Here is a 16,274-nt window from a genome sequence, read left to right on the forward strand (position 1 = left end):
GTGGAAGTGGTTTTTTTTTTTTTGGCTGATGCTGCATAAGCTTGCTTTCTTGCATCAAATGCCTCTACTAATGCTAATGCTAATGCCCAGAACAGCAAATCTGTGCAGAAAGGACTTCCAAACTTCACTGTTAGTAGCTCTCCCTCCCCAAGCCCTGGCTGTATATTGTCATGATTGAAGTATGTTATCATAAGGGGGATGGAGGGCTTCCCTTTTATATCCCAATCACCGCACATGATGCACCAGAGCATGGCGTACATGCTTCATCTTTTCCTTTACATAATATGCATGGGCTAGAAAACCCATCCAATCCCAAAAGCAAACACCCAGGTACATATATCCTAGAACAACAAATGGGTGGCTGCATCCAGCTAAGCTCCCCCCCCCAGCGATAGAGCCACAGATTTTTGCACAGAGATTTCTAACTTATACAGACTGGACAGCAATATAACAATAGAATGGATCCCAGGATAACAACAGATGGGCACCAAGAGAACAAATGGTCCAAGGAGGCAGGTGCCTTTTCTTCACGCTTCTTGAGGGAGTTGTGCCTTACAAGGAAAACCAAATCACCTGTATAAATGATAATTAACATCATGCACCAGTAAGAACTCAACGAGCACCATACTCCAGAGAACAGATCCAAGGACAGACCCCCTGAGGACAGCCACATTCCATGGTCCTAGTCTGTTCAGTGTAGGTTGTCCTAACCATCACCTGTCTCTTTTTTAAATAGTCAAAAATCAAATTGGAGATTATGGAGGCAGAGGGATGCTCAAAGCCTGCAGAGGACACTGTCCCACTACAGCACATTGAACAGCCCTCGATAGTCCACGAACAAGTCCAGGATGTTCATTTAAAAGGGACATTCAGAGATGTCCCTTTTAAATTTAAATTGTCTATAATAGGACAGGCCCTGAGCACCATAATTAATCATCAAGCACTCAAGGGTATGCCTCTCCAACACCTCGCCCAAAATGGGCAACAAGGAAATAGGTTGATACAAGCAAGCCTCATTCATGGGCTTCTCTGGACTCTTGAGGATAAGCCTCAATATAGACTTTTTCCACACAGAAGGGGAAACTTCCTTCTCAAGACAGGTTTAAAAAAGTCAATGAATAAGCAAGGACAAGCATTAGCAGCAAGAAAGCAGGCTTATGCAACATCAGCAGAGGCATATGCAGCAAGAAAGCAGGCTTATGCAGCATCAGCCAAAAAAAAAAAAAAAAAAAGCGTATAATGGACCTTTAGAACAACTGCTTCCAGATTTCCTTGATGATACAAAATAATTTTGCCAGAAGACATAGAGCAAAGTAGTGATTGGATGTATGACTCTAACTAGGTAAAAAATTTACATATTACAAATAACAAACCTTATGTGGCATTGATGTATAGATGCATCCTCTCCATTAGTCTAGACAAAAGAATGAAACTGAAATGTATAGTCATATATTTGGTTTGAGTGGCATAGTTCTGTTTAGATGGATTCTTTAGGGATAAACTTTGACTTCAACAAATGAATGCAAACATGCTGGAAAAGTGTATCACATCCCCTCCAACATTCAATATAAATATGAAGGTATTTCTTCCATTGTTCCAGGAAGTTGGAACATATCTCGAGATCCTACTACAAGAAAACTAGTAATAAAAAGGAACACACAACCCAGTAATAAACCATGCCTATGACATGGTTTATTAACCAGGTTGATATACACCCTATCCTCCTCTTTTTCCAGATTCTTTTATCTCAACTGAAATAATCCGGAATTTCCTCTCCACATTCTTTCAGTCTTGACTGAAAGAATGTGAAGAGGAAAGAGGATGGGGGAGGGAGACTCTGTGTGTTGGGAAAAATAGTAAACAGTGGAATAGCCATTCTGAGCATTGACAAAACCATGAAGTTCTTCTATAGAATCATCAATATTGTCCAGAATCACAGAAGAAAAGAGTTTTTTAATACCAGAATGATACAGACAAGCCCATAGAATTTAAAACAGAAACAGAGAAAATCCTCCATCCCATGGCTTGAGATCTACAAGCCATGTGTGGGGGTCAACTTTTATCTAGTCAGAAGCCTACCACATAGTGCCAAATATAGGAATGCAGGTTTCAGTTTCATTATTTTACCTGCAGTCTAACAGAAAGGCTGTATTTGCATATCAGTGTCATATAAGTTTTATTATTTTCAATATGCAAATTTTGTATATAGTTTATTTTCGGCTACCATGAAAGGACAAAAGGAATTGCCAGAGACATAATTCTAATTATAAATTTATTTTAATGTACACTATCCAAAATTTTAAATTAAAGTATTCAATTTAGAATTTCAGATTCTGGTAACTGATTTGTAGAGTATACAAATCAGTGGTCAAACCACATCTTGAATACTGTATTAAGTTTGGAGGCCAGAAAGATATCAACTTACTTGAAAGGGTACACAGGGGAGACAATCAATAAGACTATTTGTTGATGCAAAGATACATTCTTATAAGAAGAGATTTTAGTTCTGCAAGTTATACAGATTGAAAACTAGATCTAAGTGAGGTATACAAGGTCTTACGAGTGATGAACAAACTTAATGACTGCAATGTACAGCACACTTTCAGAATAACAGAACCTTCGGGGATTAAAGGAGCCATTATTTTGATTTTACTGTTATCTAGAATTCTTTATTTTTAATATATTTAATGCAGAAATAATGAGGCTAAATAAGAAATGAAGAGATTAAGAATGCAATTTTATTAACTAAAACATAAACATCCTGCAATACGCATACAAAAAACATAAACTTGCTTTAGTATATAAACATAAAAAATATAAACATACTTTAGTATATAAACATAAAAAAGCAAAAAAAAACATTTCTATTCTAGATGATCTCCTTCAAATATGTCTCCTTTAGATGTAGAGGGTGCCATTTATTTCTTCTAATGCTTCATCTCTAGTAGAAGGTACATTTTCTTGATGGTTTTCTTTAGGAATAGAAACTGCTTTTTTCAAAAAATTTCTTATATCACTTTGTTTCATCGATGTTCGTTTTTTTTTTTTTTTTTTTTTCCATTATCATGGTGTTTCACAGCACGTGCGTATTTGGTCGTATTTTCTGCCAGAGGCAGAAAATACGACCAATGTCCAGACTCAGAAAAGGAAAACGCTATTACAACACCAAATCTAGTAATCCTATGTCCCACGGAGGAGAAAAACAACACCAGTGAACAAATTAAACAAAAGGTAATTGAAAACACGAAGAGAGATTTTGAAAACACAAGGATTAAGTCAATAAGAAAAACTAGAAACCCGGGGATAGTAATAGAAATGGCAAGTAAAGAGAAGCCGAACAGATCCTAACAAATATCAAAATAACAACGCTTGGGTTAAGGGTGGAGATCCTGAAGAAAAAGGGTCCCTTCATGGTCGTGTTTAACGTTGACTCCGAGATGACAGCTGAACAGCTAGCACACGAGATCTACAAAAAGAATCTAAAACATGAGATCTCAGACCAAGAGGCCAAAAATCTTATAATACCGAAATTTAAAACAAAAGCAAGAAATGGAATTGACTGCAACTGGAGCTGGCCCCCAGTTGCTTGGCAAGCGATCAAGGCACAATCAAGAATCTACATTGAGTGGAACTGTCTGTGCTACAGGGAGCACGTGGCCATTCCAAAGTGCTTTCGATGCTGTAAGTTTGGCCACACTACACACACCTGCTCCCAGAAGGAACCGACCTGCAGCCACTGCTCCGAAAAAGGGCATGAGTTTAGAAACTGTCCAAATAAAGCTAGCGAACCTGTTTGTGCCAACTATAAAAGCCTTGAGTTAGAGCATGCGCACTCCTTAAGAGACGCAAAATGTCCAACATACATCAGAACCAAGGAGTTATACTGATCCAGGATTGATTATGGGTTCTCTCCCTAAAAAACCTTCAACACCGGGATACTGAAAATACAACAGCTTAATGCGCAGTGTGCTCGGGCAGTGGTCGAGCAGATCAGAAAGAAGGCAGACGAGGAAAACACTGACCTCATAATTGTACAGGAACCGTACACCCACCAAAAACAGGTGAGAGGATACCCCATATCTTACAAAATTGTGCACTGCACAGAGGATACACCTTGGGCAGCAATAATCAAAAGGAATACGGATATAACTGTTACAAAAATCCAGCAGCTCTGCACACCTTGGGCAGCTTTTTTTTTTTTTTATGGAAACCCCAAACACGAAGGTATCAAAACCTATAGTACTTAATACTGTGCATGGGTTGAAACTTTGCTCTAGAGACTAAACATGGGTTTCACCACTTCAAGCCTCCAATAAGCAAAGTGGTGGTGGTGTTGCACCGGTCGATGAGAGTCATCTACCACCTGTGCCCAGTTAATCACTTCGATTAGAACCATTTACGTCACAGCTCTGTACAGTAGACCTGTCATAGAAATTGACTTTGCCACAGCATACTTAGAGAACGTACAATCAATCTTAGCCGGACACAAGATAATTATTGGGGCAGACGTGAACTGCAGATCACCACTGTGGCATAGCCGCACCCCCGACTGCAGAGGAACGGCTAATGGACAGAAGTTGGAAGACTTCCTAACAAACTCGATATTCACTGTTATTAACTAACCCTTCTGTCTCCGAACAGTCTGCAACACGCTTTGGGAGGCAACCATAGACATCACTATGGTAACAAAAAATATAGAGAATTATATGACAGACTGGACAGTCCAAAGTGATTGATCAACATCTGACCATAGGACAATTACATACTCCATAAAAAGAAACCTACAAAGAACACTGATAATAAGGCAGATGCAGAGCAGATTCAACGTTCACAAAGCTAAATGAGACGTATTTAAAGAGAAATCTTCGTAACCCGGAGCAACTCTACATGGAAACGCATGGAAATCTGGCTCCTGAGGTGGAAAACCCAGAAACACCGCAAAGAGAAGTGACCGAAATGATTACCATGGCAGCCGATGTAGCCATGAAAGAAGAGTACCCAACACCGGACTGAGAAAGATAGTACAAGCGAAATGAAAAGAATTCCAAAGGGTAAGAAGAACGTGGCCGGCAGCGGAAGTTGCGGAACTGAGAAACCGATATCGTCAACTCAGAAACCAGCACACAGACAAAATCAAAAAGAGCAAAAGGGAAAATTGGCAGAACTTTGTCCAAACAACAGGAAATATTTACCCCTGGGGGTGGTGTACAAAATCACAACCAGCAGGCTGCCCAGAGGCGAAGTGACAACGGCAATCTAAATCCTGCAAGGCACTATGACCACAACGTGGAAACTCAGTAACAAATATTCTTGCAACAATCATACAGGAACTGCCAACAGAGATGACATTGGAGCAGACAGAAATATGCCAAACAAACGCGCAATATGCAAACACCCAAAGAGAACCACCAATTCACTCTTGAAGAGATATAAGAGGCTACAAGCAGAACAAAAAACAAGCGATGTCCAGGTTCAGATCTAATCGAACCAGAAATGATTAAAAAGACAGCAGAATATGTTCCCCAACTCCTTCTGTGACTCTATAACTGCTGCTTGGCACAAGGCCACTTCCCAACTCAATGGAAAACAGCTATACTAAAATTGATACCAAAAAGCCAAACAAAACCGCTGGAGTTACCATCATCGTATAGACCGATAGCCCTGTTATCGACAGTTAGCAAGATTTACGAAAGGCTATTGCACAAGAGAATCGAACACTACTACACAGAAGCAAATCTCAGCACTCCAAAACAATATGGCTTTAAACAGGGTTCTTCAACCACAGATGCAATTCTGGATCTTCTCAACAAAGCCCCGCAATGCACCAACAAGTATTTTCTAGTGATTGCAGTGGACTTTGCTGGGGTGTTCGACACCCTCTGGTGGCCGAGCGTCCCGGCAAGGCTCCGTGCTGCATCTTTGCCACAAAATCTTTATGACAGCCTAAAATTCTATCTCAAAAAACAGGGAAGTGCAGATCCTCACACCATATGCTAGCCTCACCCGTCTTGTCCGCAGGGGCTGCCCCCAGGGATCGGTCCTGGGACCACTCCTGTGGAACATTGTTCTAGATTACTTTCTCTGCAAGGACCTGGGCAATGTGGAGGCACAGACCTTTGCTGATGATTTGATCTTATCCACAGCAGCGGACTCAAGAGTAAATCTGGAAAAGCAAGCAAACAAAGCACTGCAAACCCTACGGGAGTGGGCCAAAATAAACAATCTAAAAATAGCAACGGAAAAGACCAGCTCCGTCCTTCTTAGAGGAAAGCTTAAATTAAACAGTCTGCCACAAATCAAAATAGTAGGTACCACTGTCAGACTAACCAACCAGAAAAAGTACCTAGGGATAATTATAGATAGCAATCTCTCATTTAAACCCCCATCTAAATTACCTCAGGAAGAAAATATACAAATATACAGGACTCATACTAAGAATAACACAAAAGGACTGGGGACTAAACAGGAGGACCCTCTCCTTATATTATAAAGCCTTATTTATACCAGCAATTATCTACGGCTCACCTGTATGGATGACGAAGACCAATACAGCAACAAATAGGAAAATATTAGAAACAATACAAAGGAACATACTACTAACCATCACTAGGGCAAGCAATACAACTAGTATGGCAGCACTTCAGTTCACTGCTGGTGCACTGCCCCTTGACTAAGAGGTAGTACGAACTGGATTAATGTATTATTACAAAAAGGTAATACCAATCACAACTAACGGCTTAACCCTCAATGTTACCAATGATTGGAAGCAGGAGTAAAAAAGAACGGATGCACACCTAACTCACATTTGGCAGACAAGGTGGAATGAAACCACCAAAGGAGCAATAACCCACAAATTTCTTCCCCTTGTAACAAAAATGTACCCAAAAGCACCAGCATGGATATACCCGGGCCTCAACACTACCTACTTCTTATCAGGCCATGGCCCGTTCAGAGATAAACTAAACACAATGGGCATAATAGAAGACAGGAATTGTCCATGTGGAGAACCAGAGACTTGGAGTCACATCATGCATGACTGCGACAACTATAAAGATATAAGAGCAAGTCTTATTGTAAGAATTCAGTATAACCCAATCCACCAAGAGTCTCGACTATTGGACACTCAGGAAGAGTACACAGCACTAACTAACTAACTTCTCAATACAATTATTCACAAGAGGGAAAACAATTATCGAATTCAACCTGATCCTCGGGAGGATAATAACACCAATAGATATATCACAAACCAAATGTCATGGATGAAGTAAAAATAAAGGGGACACACAGAAGAGTCAAAGCAAGAGCAAAAGAATAAAATCTCAGCATGAAGAAATAGACATGCCATTTGAAACTCAAGAGACCTGCATAGGGCTACTCATCCTGGGAGAGACCAAAGCAAGAATCCTGCAGCCGACCATCTCTGACTTGATACAAATGCACCACAACGAAGTTCCTGAAAATGATGAAAACTGGAATGACATCAGAACTAGAGTGCCATCTGGCTATCAAATCTCGCACCTGCGAGATTTCTTTAAAACCCTAATCCCTGGTGGGGGGGAGAGACACGCTCCCTTCCCCCTTGCCTACCCTATTTCCCTCTGGTGAGGCATGGGCATGCCCCACTGAAAAACAGGGGGGGCACCTTCTCTATCGACCCCTTTGCTTCCTATTTCACCCCCAGCCTTTTGCCTCCCCACCCAAATCTGTCATCTCACACGGCGATTAGCCCTACATCAAAATTCTAAGCCACACCAAAATTCTTGCCTGACCCAATTAGGCTTTATCAAAACCTTCAGCGTAAAACCCCAAATAGTGCTCCTAAAGCAAAAACCCAAATTCGTTCGCAATAAAACATCCTCGCAACTATTTATTTTTCTAATTTTTATTTTGGTCCTAGCCACTGAAATCCCAGGAAAGTAGGTGGCAGGACCTGCCAGAGTACTGATTCAATCACTGGTAACACCCGGCTGGCCTCCACGTGGCTGGTATTGGTAATGTCATGCCCCACTAGGGACCTGGCGGCTAACAGGCCGGATGAACAATGGGCACAACATACTACATAGTACATATTCCATACACTTTTAAATCTCTGGCTTGACCGATACAGAGAACATATGCGGAGATGGGAGAAATCCCAGGAACTGTTAGACCCCCAACATTTTTTTTTTTTTTTTTTGATTTGGTAGTTGTTGGCGCATCGGCTTCTGTGGCCATATTGCACCTCCCAAGGTTTTTGCAGTACTTTGATCCAAGCCCGAGGCGGGAATCGAACTCGCGACCTTTGGGTTGCCGGGCAGGTACTTTACCCACTCGGTTAGCCCGGTCGGCGACCCCCAACATACCAAATACCAAAAATATCAATCAGACTGACTGTGGTGCTACACCCCAAGAAGTCCACAAGCAAGATCCCATCTTTGTCCCAAAACACTTTTGCCATGAATTTACTGACAGAAGGCTGTCATTTCAACTTTTTCTTGCATGGTGAATTTTGATGGTGCCACCATAGACTTCTTCATTTCAGGGTCATAATGATGGACAAAGGTTTTGTTACCTGTGACTATGCATGAAAGAAAAACCTCTCCATCACTTGCATAGCGCTGGAGAAGTTCTGTACAGATGACTTTCTGAGATTCTTTATGCTCATTTGACAGCATTTTTGGGAGCCAACCGGGCGCAAACCTTGTTGTAGCCTAGTTCCTTTATGATGGTTATCACAGCAAATTTCCCTATACCTAAACCTACTGTATCACCCAATTCAATGTGTTGTGATCATGTGTTGCAGCAGTTGTCTTTGATCAGCACGTTGATCTGGCTCTTGTTGTCTGTAGTCACCGATGTTGATGGCCGGTCGCTCCGAGGCATATCAACAATGCCACCTCCACTCAAGTGTCTTACCCAAAGCCTAACTGTATTCACATCTACAATATTGTCACCATAAACATTTTTGAGATACGTATGGATCTTCTTCCTTGGTAAGAAATTCAATCACCACCCTTTGCTTGATATGTATATCTGTAACATCCACCATTTTGAACTATCCATGTGCTGCACTCATGAAACTGATTACAGCGCCACTCAATATGGTGAGACTAGAGACCTCTAGTGACCACTCAGTGACATGCAAAATGATCTATGGTGCCACATTTGAAAGCAAAAAATTAGGAGGCATTACTTTCGTACCACTCCACATATTTTCCATGCTTGATTCTGCAACAGCCTAAGTTATCTTTTCAGCTGTGCCAATGTCCTCTTCTACATCTGAACAAATTACATCATCTAGTTTCCCAGGAGTAATGACAATGTCAATGATTTCTCGATCTGAGAATGACTGTGATAATTCAGCTCGTTATCAATGGCATGCCATGCATCAATATCTCCATTTCAAGAATATGTACAGGATTTTCTGTTGTGGTGGACTGCACTGTTTGCATTATGGAGGGTTGATTCAGACTTTTGATAATGATTTTGACAGTCCTTTAAAACTACAAAATTCTGTGCCACCACCACCGGTTGTGTTCTCTTTGTTTTCCCTGCTCGTGGACTATCGCATAGCATCGCAATTTCTATTGAAGTAAAGCCCACCATAAAACTGCCAAGTCGATCTTGTCCCATTCCTGCTGGCAGACTTTCAACAAACCTACAACAGTTCTGGGGCGGCAGTTTATATCTTCAAATGGGATTAATGGAGACACACAGAAGATTCAAAGCAAGAGCAAAAGAATAAAATCTCAGCATGAAGAAATAGACATGCCATTTGAAACTCAAGAACCTGTCACCTGAACGAATACCTGTCACCGCTTCCATTCTCTGCAAAAAAGCATGGGTGGAATGTGACTGTGGCTGGATACCTTATCCTGGTGCACCAAGACCTTTTCAGCATCAGAGCCGTACAATGTGGGTATTTCACGTTCAAACCACGGCTGCAGAACTTCAGTCTGGTAATACACTGAGTTGACTTTCACATTTTTAGCGACTCTACACACAACTCAAATTTGCCGTTATAACAAAAACCAGCTACAATTATAAAACCTTGGCCAAAACTTTCCTTGCACTGATGCGCCCATGTTGGAAAGGCCTTGTCACCCTGTGGACGGTAATAAATTGCCCGAATATTTTTGCAAGGAGAGGTATACCCACGCTTCGTCCAATGTTGCTACGAATTTCCATCTTTCAGCTGCCAGATATTTTTCGTAGAGTTTTTCAGCATTGACCCACCACTCTGCAATGTGCCTTGCTCCTAGGTGGTGTACGAGGGCCTTGTGCTTCTTCTCCAGTTGCAAATTTTCATTGATTATGTGACAAATGGTTGACTGGTACGTTCCCACATGTCACACTATAGCTCATTGGTTTTTGGATTTTCACCGACGAGCGACTGCACTTTTCATACTACCTCCCTCGTTCTACTTGGAGCAGGTTGCAGTTTCTTCGGTGTTTTCCACCCACTTGCAGCAGCTTCGTGGAATTTACCTTTGCCATTCAAAACCTTATGGATACCGAACTTCGATACACTAAAATTTTTCGACTTGCACCTATCAATAATTTTCACATAACTGTACCATTCTTCAGAAATTGTGGTTATATAACCTTCCAACCATGGGTCCAATTTCCGAGGCATGTCAACATTAAAACAACTTCTACAAGTGATACATCTGTTCATAAGGTTTGGGACTGCGCCTGCAGAAAAAAAATTACATTGCTGATATGTCACAAGCAGGATTAATGTCAAAATCATTATCAAATGGCTGAATCAACCATCCGTATTTCTTCAATACTGCTTTGCCTTGACCTTTCATTAAAACCATCAATATCATCTTCATCACTATCTCCAGATCAATCCTACAAGCAAATCTGGGCACCATTCCCTGGAGACATATTATCATGACAAAAAATGTCCTCACGCTTGCATGGCTTATAACGGAGCAAACTGATACTCCATCGGTATTCACATTAATCTCAGGCCCGGGGAGGGCAAGAGGGGAGCACCCCGACTCCTGTCTCCCTCTGCGGCTTACGTTGTCAGCCTCAGAGGGACAACGTATCAATGCTCACGTTGTCAAGCATTGATTCCCTGAGGAATGTTTCCACCCAACTGTATTCGGATCTTCAATAAATTTAGGATCCACCCTGATAGGTTCTGTGAAGACAACCCCTACAGGAAGGAAATCCTCAAGAACTGCTACCAGATAATGAATCTATGATACTCACCAGCTCCTGGACATGACTGACTGTTGTTTTTTTTTTTTTTTTTTAACTTGCCTATTTGTATTTGACAAAGACTTTTTGTCTTCATGCAATTATATATTTTGTATATTACTGTATATTTTGTATATTATTGCATATTTTGTATATTTAATCCTGTAAATGTCTCAGGTCAAGACTGCACGTACTCTTGTTTATTGTACTTGTGTTCATCACACTTTAGTCTGTAAATATTCACACCATTCTGGCACAGAGCTGTCCTGGGGTGACCCAAAATTTCTTGGAAAATAAATTGATTTTAATAATAATAAAAAAGTAAGTTGGCAGACATGACACTTGGCCATAATTTCCTCCATTCTCAAACAAGAGTGTTGGGTTTCACAGTAATCGAAGCAATTGCTATAGAATATATTGCATCTCTAATTGTGAAGCCCTGTTGACAGTTGAGAATGGAGATATCCTTGCTAATCATTTGTTTCATAAAAGAACTTCAGTAATGACATTTAAAATTTTGGATAACTCCTTGATCCATGGACTGAATGAGAGAAGTGACATTGGATGGTAAATAACAGGAAAAAATATTTCCACAATCAGAAACTAATTTGGATTCATGAGAATGGTCTCTACAGTTATCACGAAATAAGACACATTTAGAATTTGGACTCTTCCACATATCACATAAATTCTTTGAAACTGCTGGAAAAAATTCATGAGGGAACCAATCTTGAAAAATTTCCTTATCCATCCAATCATTTTTTTGGGCCTTATAAGTCACTGGAAAATCCATAATTCCCTTCAAGCCTCGTGAACGATGGTATTTACAAATTACTAAAGGCTTAATTCTATGTTTGCCCTATGCATTTGCACACATAAGCACTGTCACTCTTTCTTTATTTTGCTTAAAACCGCTTGCACTTTTTTCCCTTGCAACCTGCCAATATTTTTTGTGGCAAACGTTTCCAGAATGTTATTTGTTGTTATTTGGTTTTTAGGAGCATTAGAAACAAAGGCCATATTGCTCTGGGGATATGCGGTGGTCAATCCCTGACCTTTCTGCATCCTCCGTATTTGGTGGTCAGGGTTCAAACCCCGGTCTAATCAAGAAGCGCGTGCTGTGCACTGCTGCTCCTGCCCACCTGGCTACAGAGGCGACACATTTCCAGAAAAGACTGGTTTCGTCAGCATTGTATATGGTTAGCTGTAAGATTATTGTCATTAACAAACTTCTCAAATGTCACACTGTATTCTTTAGCCACCTCTGTGTCAGCAGACTGTTTTTCTCCCACAATGTCTAATTTTCTAATTCTGTGTCTTATCTCATCCATCAGTAAAAGCAATTGTTGTATAAATGCCCATTTTTTTCTTTAAAAGCTTTTGCTACTGCAATAATCATTAACCCTGGTATTGCCATACCTTCTGATCATTTTAATAAAAACCACTCATGCAGCACTTTATCTAAGTTTTCTAATTTTGGTTTGTGTAATCTTTTTCTATCATCTATCTTATTGTTAGGTTCTGAACATGCAGTAAATTCTAAAAGTTTGTGCTCTGAATGTTAATATCATACAATGTGGATGATCCAATGTTATATTCTGCTTTTCACTCCAACTTAAGACCCATTCTATTTTCTTTATTATATCAAGTTTGTCACTAAGCTTTAATATTGTTCTTTACTTCTCTGTGTGAGGTTTATTAACTTTAGGAGCCATAGTGAAAGGTTTCTAATTTAAAATAAATGTAAAACAGCAGTATAATCCGTGATATCAGTACAGAATTCATTTTCAAAATGGTGAATGCAAACAAATACAGTAATCGGCTGACTTGTCATTTTCTTTCCTTTTTTTTTTTTTTTTTTTTTGACACTGCAAGACATCTGCATTGTATGTAAACATCTGATCTCAATATGCAGTTAGCTCAAATGTTCCATTATTTGGGATGCCATTATTTCGACAATTTACAGTATTTCATCTTTCAAGGAAAATACACACAGAAGGAGAGAGAGAGAGATTCAAGTTAAGAAAAGATAATAGTAGATAATGGAGGGTTGCATTGGATGTGCTGCAATAGGGCTCCCAACCTAGGGGGGCCCAATTGAGTGAGCCTCAAAGTTTCAATATAAATAAATGAGGACATTAACCCCCTTTACATCTTGGGCCCCAAGTACTTTTGCACTGCCCTGCTGGAAAATATAGATTAGTAGGTATTGTAGAGTTGAAGAACTCTTGTGGACTTAAGAAGGGGTCAGATAAATGTTTGGAAGAAGTGGACAAAATATAAAAGTATAGAGAAAAAAATAAATAAATACATACATTTTTTGTTGTTGACAGCAGGTTCTACAAAAGTTTTGTTTCTTTCTAGCATTCTGTCATTTTAATACTAATTGAGCCTGTAGTTATGTATAAAAAATATGCTTCTTTCTTAAATGCTATAGGTCACATAAAAATTTAAATTAAACCTAGAAACAGACTTTACTCAAACAAAGAAGGATAAATTTTGAAAGCTTCTTACCTGTGCATAAGCACCATAAGCACCAAATTGATTGAACATAAATGGATTAAGGAGACCCATGTTTCCTGCCATCTGCTGCATTCTGCGTAACTGCCTTTCTTTTTCTGTATCTGCAAACTTAACCACCAAACTCGATGAAGCTCCCTATAAAATCATAACTTTGTAAAACTATACATAATATTGTTATAAATTTTATTTTATTTTTTAAAATTCAATTTGAATTTGTAGACAATTCAATTCAATTTCCTCTACAGTTAGTTGAATCTGTATTATCTATGTGAAAAATAACTTTCTGTAATTCCATGGTAAGCAAAAAAGGAAAGAAGAAAACTCTCATACACTTTCATTCTGAAATAAAATTAATCACAACCCTCTTCAAGTAATTTAAAGTTTCAAAATCAGCATTTGGGTGGGGTGTGCATACAACATTGGCGGGTGTGTGTGCGCGCGCGCGTGTGTGTGTGTGTGTGTTCCATACAATAAAACACTTTCACTGTATGGCAAAGCAAACTTACAAGGATAAGATCACTGGTTGTTCAGTATTATACCCTTCCAGAAATAAAACACAGCCACCTGTCTCATAATTGCTCTCTTTCATATTTTCTGTTTTTGACAATTTACAGAAAGAATAAGAATTTCAGATATTACTTTTTATTTATTTATTTTATTTTGTGAATAAAACTGTTCTATATACTTCTCCCTCACCAATATTCTCTATGTGATTGACTATTTTCTTGCTTTTGTTTCAATTATTATTATCCATATGATGCAAGGAAGCCTGAGGCTTATGAAGAAGAATGATGATATCCAGCTCAGGACCCTGGGTGTGCCAAGCCCATACTCACCAGATGTGAGCCCCCGGGGTGTCTTTATCTAAGTTACAATTTTGTTTCAATTTATCTAAGTTATTTATCTGACACATGGCATCCAAGTGAATATACTTTTAAATAAATTTGGGATTCATTATTATGGCATTTACTAATCATGGGTAATATTTTGCAACCTCAAAAACTGATGGCAAGTACTCTACATTAAGGCTTTGTCTTATGTCCAACTTAGAGAAAAGTATTGTTATCCACAGTTTTGCCTAAGTTGCTAATCTAGACCCTGCATATATGCAATTTAAAGACAAAACTGCATTTATGAGGGATACAATGGGCAGATTATAATCCAAATTTCAGCCCCCCCCCCTGGCTAACCTTCTAAAATAGTGCATCCACTACAATAGTGGATGTACCCATTGTTTTTCTATACATGGCCTGGATTTGATTCATGTTGGGATGGAGGAGCTTTTATGAGCTATTTTCATAATAGTTGGGCTAGTTCTGTGTGGCAGGGCCATGGCTTTTTCTCCAAGGAACTCTTGTTTTAATTGAGAGAAAACAGTGTCATTAAAAGGTGCTGTAACTTATGTGTGCTTCCTATATGGCTGGTATGCCATATAAGAAACACCCATAACTGACACCACAGGCAGTTAGTATCCATTCCTCCCCACCCTCTGTATGACACTGATATTATTAATGTATTCTTTGATCAGTAGTTTTCTCTTATTCAGCAGAATAAACTATGGTAGAAGCCAATGATAAATATAAATAAGTATGTAATCAAGTCACAAAGAAGGTTAGGTAAGTGAAAGCAGATGAGGAATCTTTCGCGAAGGACGTAAAAAAAAACAGCAAAGACTTCTTTACGTATGTAAACTCTAGAAGGAAGGGGATGAATCAGATGGGTTCACTTGAAATCAATGGGTTGAACCATCAACCCATCGATGCTTCAATGATTCTGCTCAGGTAGCTGACAGACTGAATAAGTATTTTACATCTACATTCACACATGAGGAATTCTCTAGGGAAGGGAAGGCCAAAAGTTTATCACACTAACAGGAAGCTAAATGATTTTGTAATAACTGAGAGAAAAGTGAAAGAGAAATGGTTGAAGTTAAACATAAGAAAGGCATCTAGTGGATGGGATATATCCAATTATATTAAGGACGCAGCAAAGGAAGTAAGCAAATCCTTAGCCATAATTATGAGAGCATCCTTGCATTCAGGGGAGGTCCCAGTGGACTGGAGGAGTGCAAATGTATCCCCGATTCACAAAGGGGGATCAAAGGTTGAAACAAGAAATTACACACCTATTAATTTAACTTCTGTTCCAGGGAAACAGAATGGAGTCACTGGTTAAATATGCAATGCAGGATCATCTAGACAAGACTGCAGTTATAGTTCAGACATAGCACAGATTTGTTAAGGGGAAATCTTGGTTGACCAATCTGATTGGATACTACGATGTAGTCACAAAGGAACTGCGTGAAAAAAAATAATTCTGATATTATATACTTCAATTTCAAGAAAGCTTTTGATACTTTTGTGCATAAAAGACTGCTGTACGAATTGGAGAAGTGTGACATTAGTCCAACCATCACTATGCCACCACTGATTTCATCAGCTCTGCACTTCAAGTCTAAGGTGAATGCTAATTTATTGTTCGTTTTTTATTTTAAGATGTTTTATGACTATTTATTAAATAATCATTATAAAACACAAATTTTTAATGTAAAAATAAAG

At 39.3% G+C, this 16,274-nt stretch overlaps 1 protein-coding gene across 6 annotated transcripts in view; it reads right to left on the reverse strand.

Annotated features, from left to right (window-relative positions):
- bru3 (CUGBP Elav-like family member bruno 3) overlaps window positions 1-16,274 on the reverse strand; it is a 714,377-nt gene that overhangs the window by 270,448 nt on the left and 427,655 nt on the right. For all 6 annotated transcript variants that reach the window (XM_090373320.1, XM_090373312.1, XM_090373338.1 and 3 more), the window contains exon 5: window positions 13,708-13,851. In XM_090373320.1, the coding sequence (XP_090229446.1) occupies window positions 13,708-13,851 (144 nt within the window). The remainder of the gene's footprint in view (window positions 1-13,707; window positions 13,852-16,274) is intronic.

The sequence above is a fragment of the Mastigoproctus giganteus genome, chromosome 1 (assembly GCF_048544385.1).
Source record: "Mastigoproctus giganteus isolate SK-2022 chromosome 1, ASM4854438v1, whole genome shotgun sequence".
Lineage (NCBI taxonomy): Eukaryota > Metazoa > Arthropoda > Arachnida > Uropygi > Thelyphonidae > Mastigoproctus > Mastigoproctus giganteus.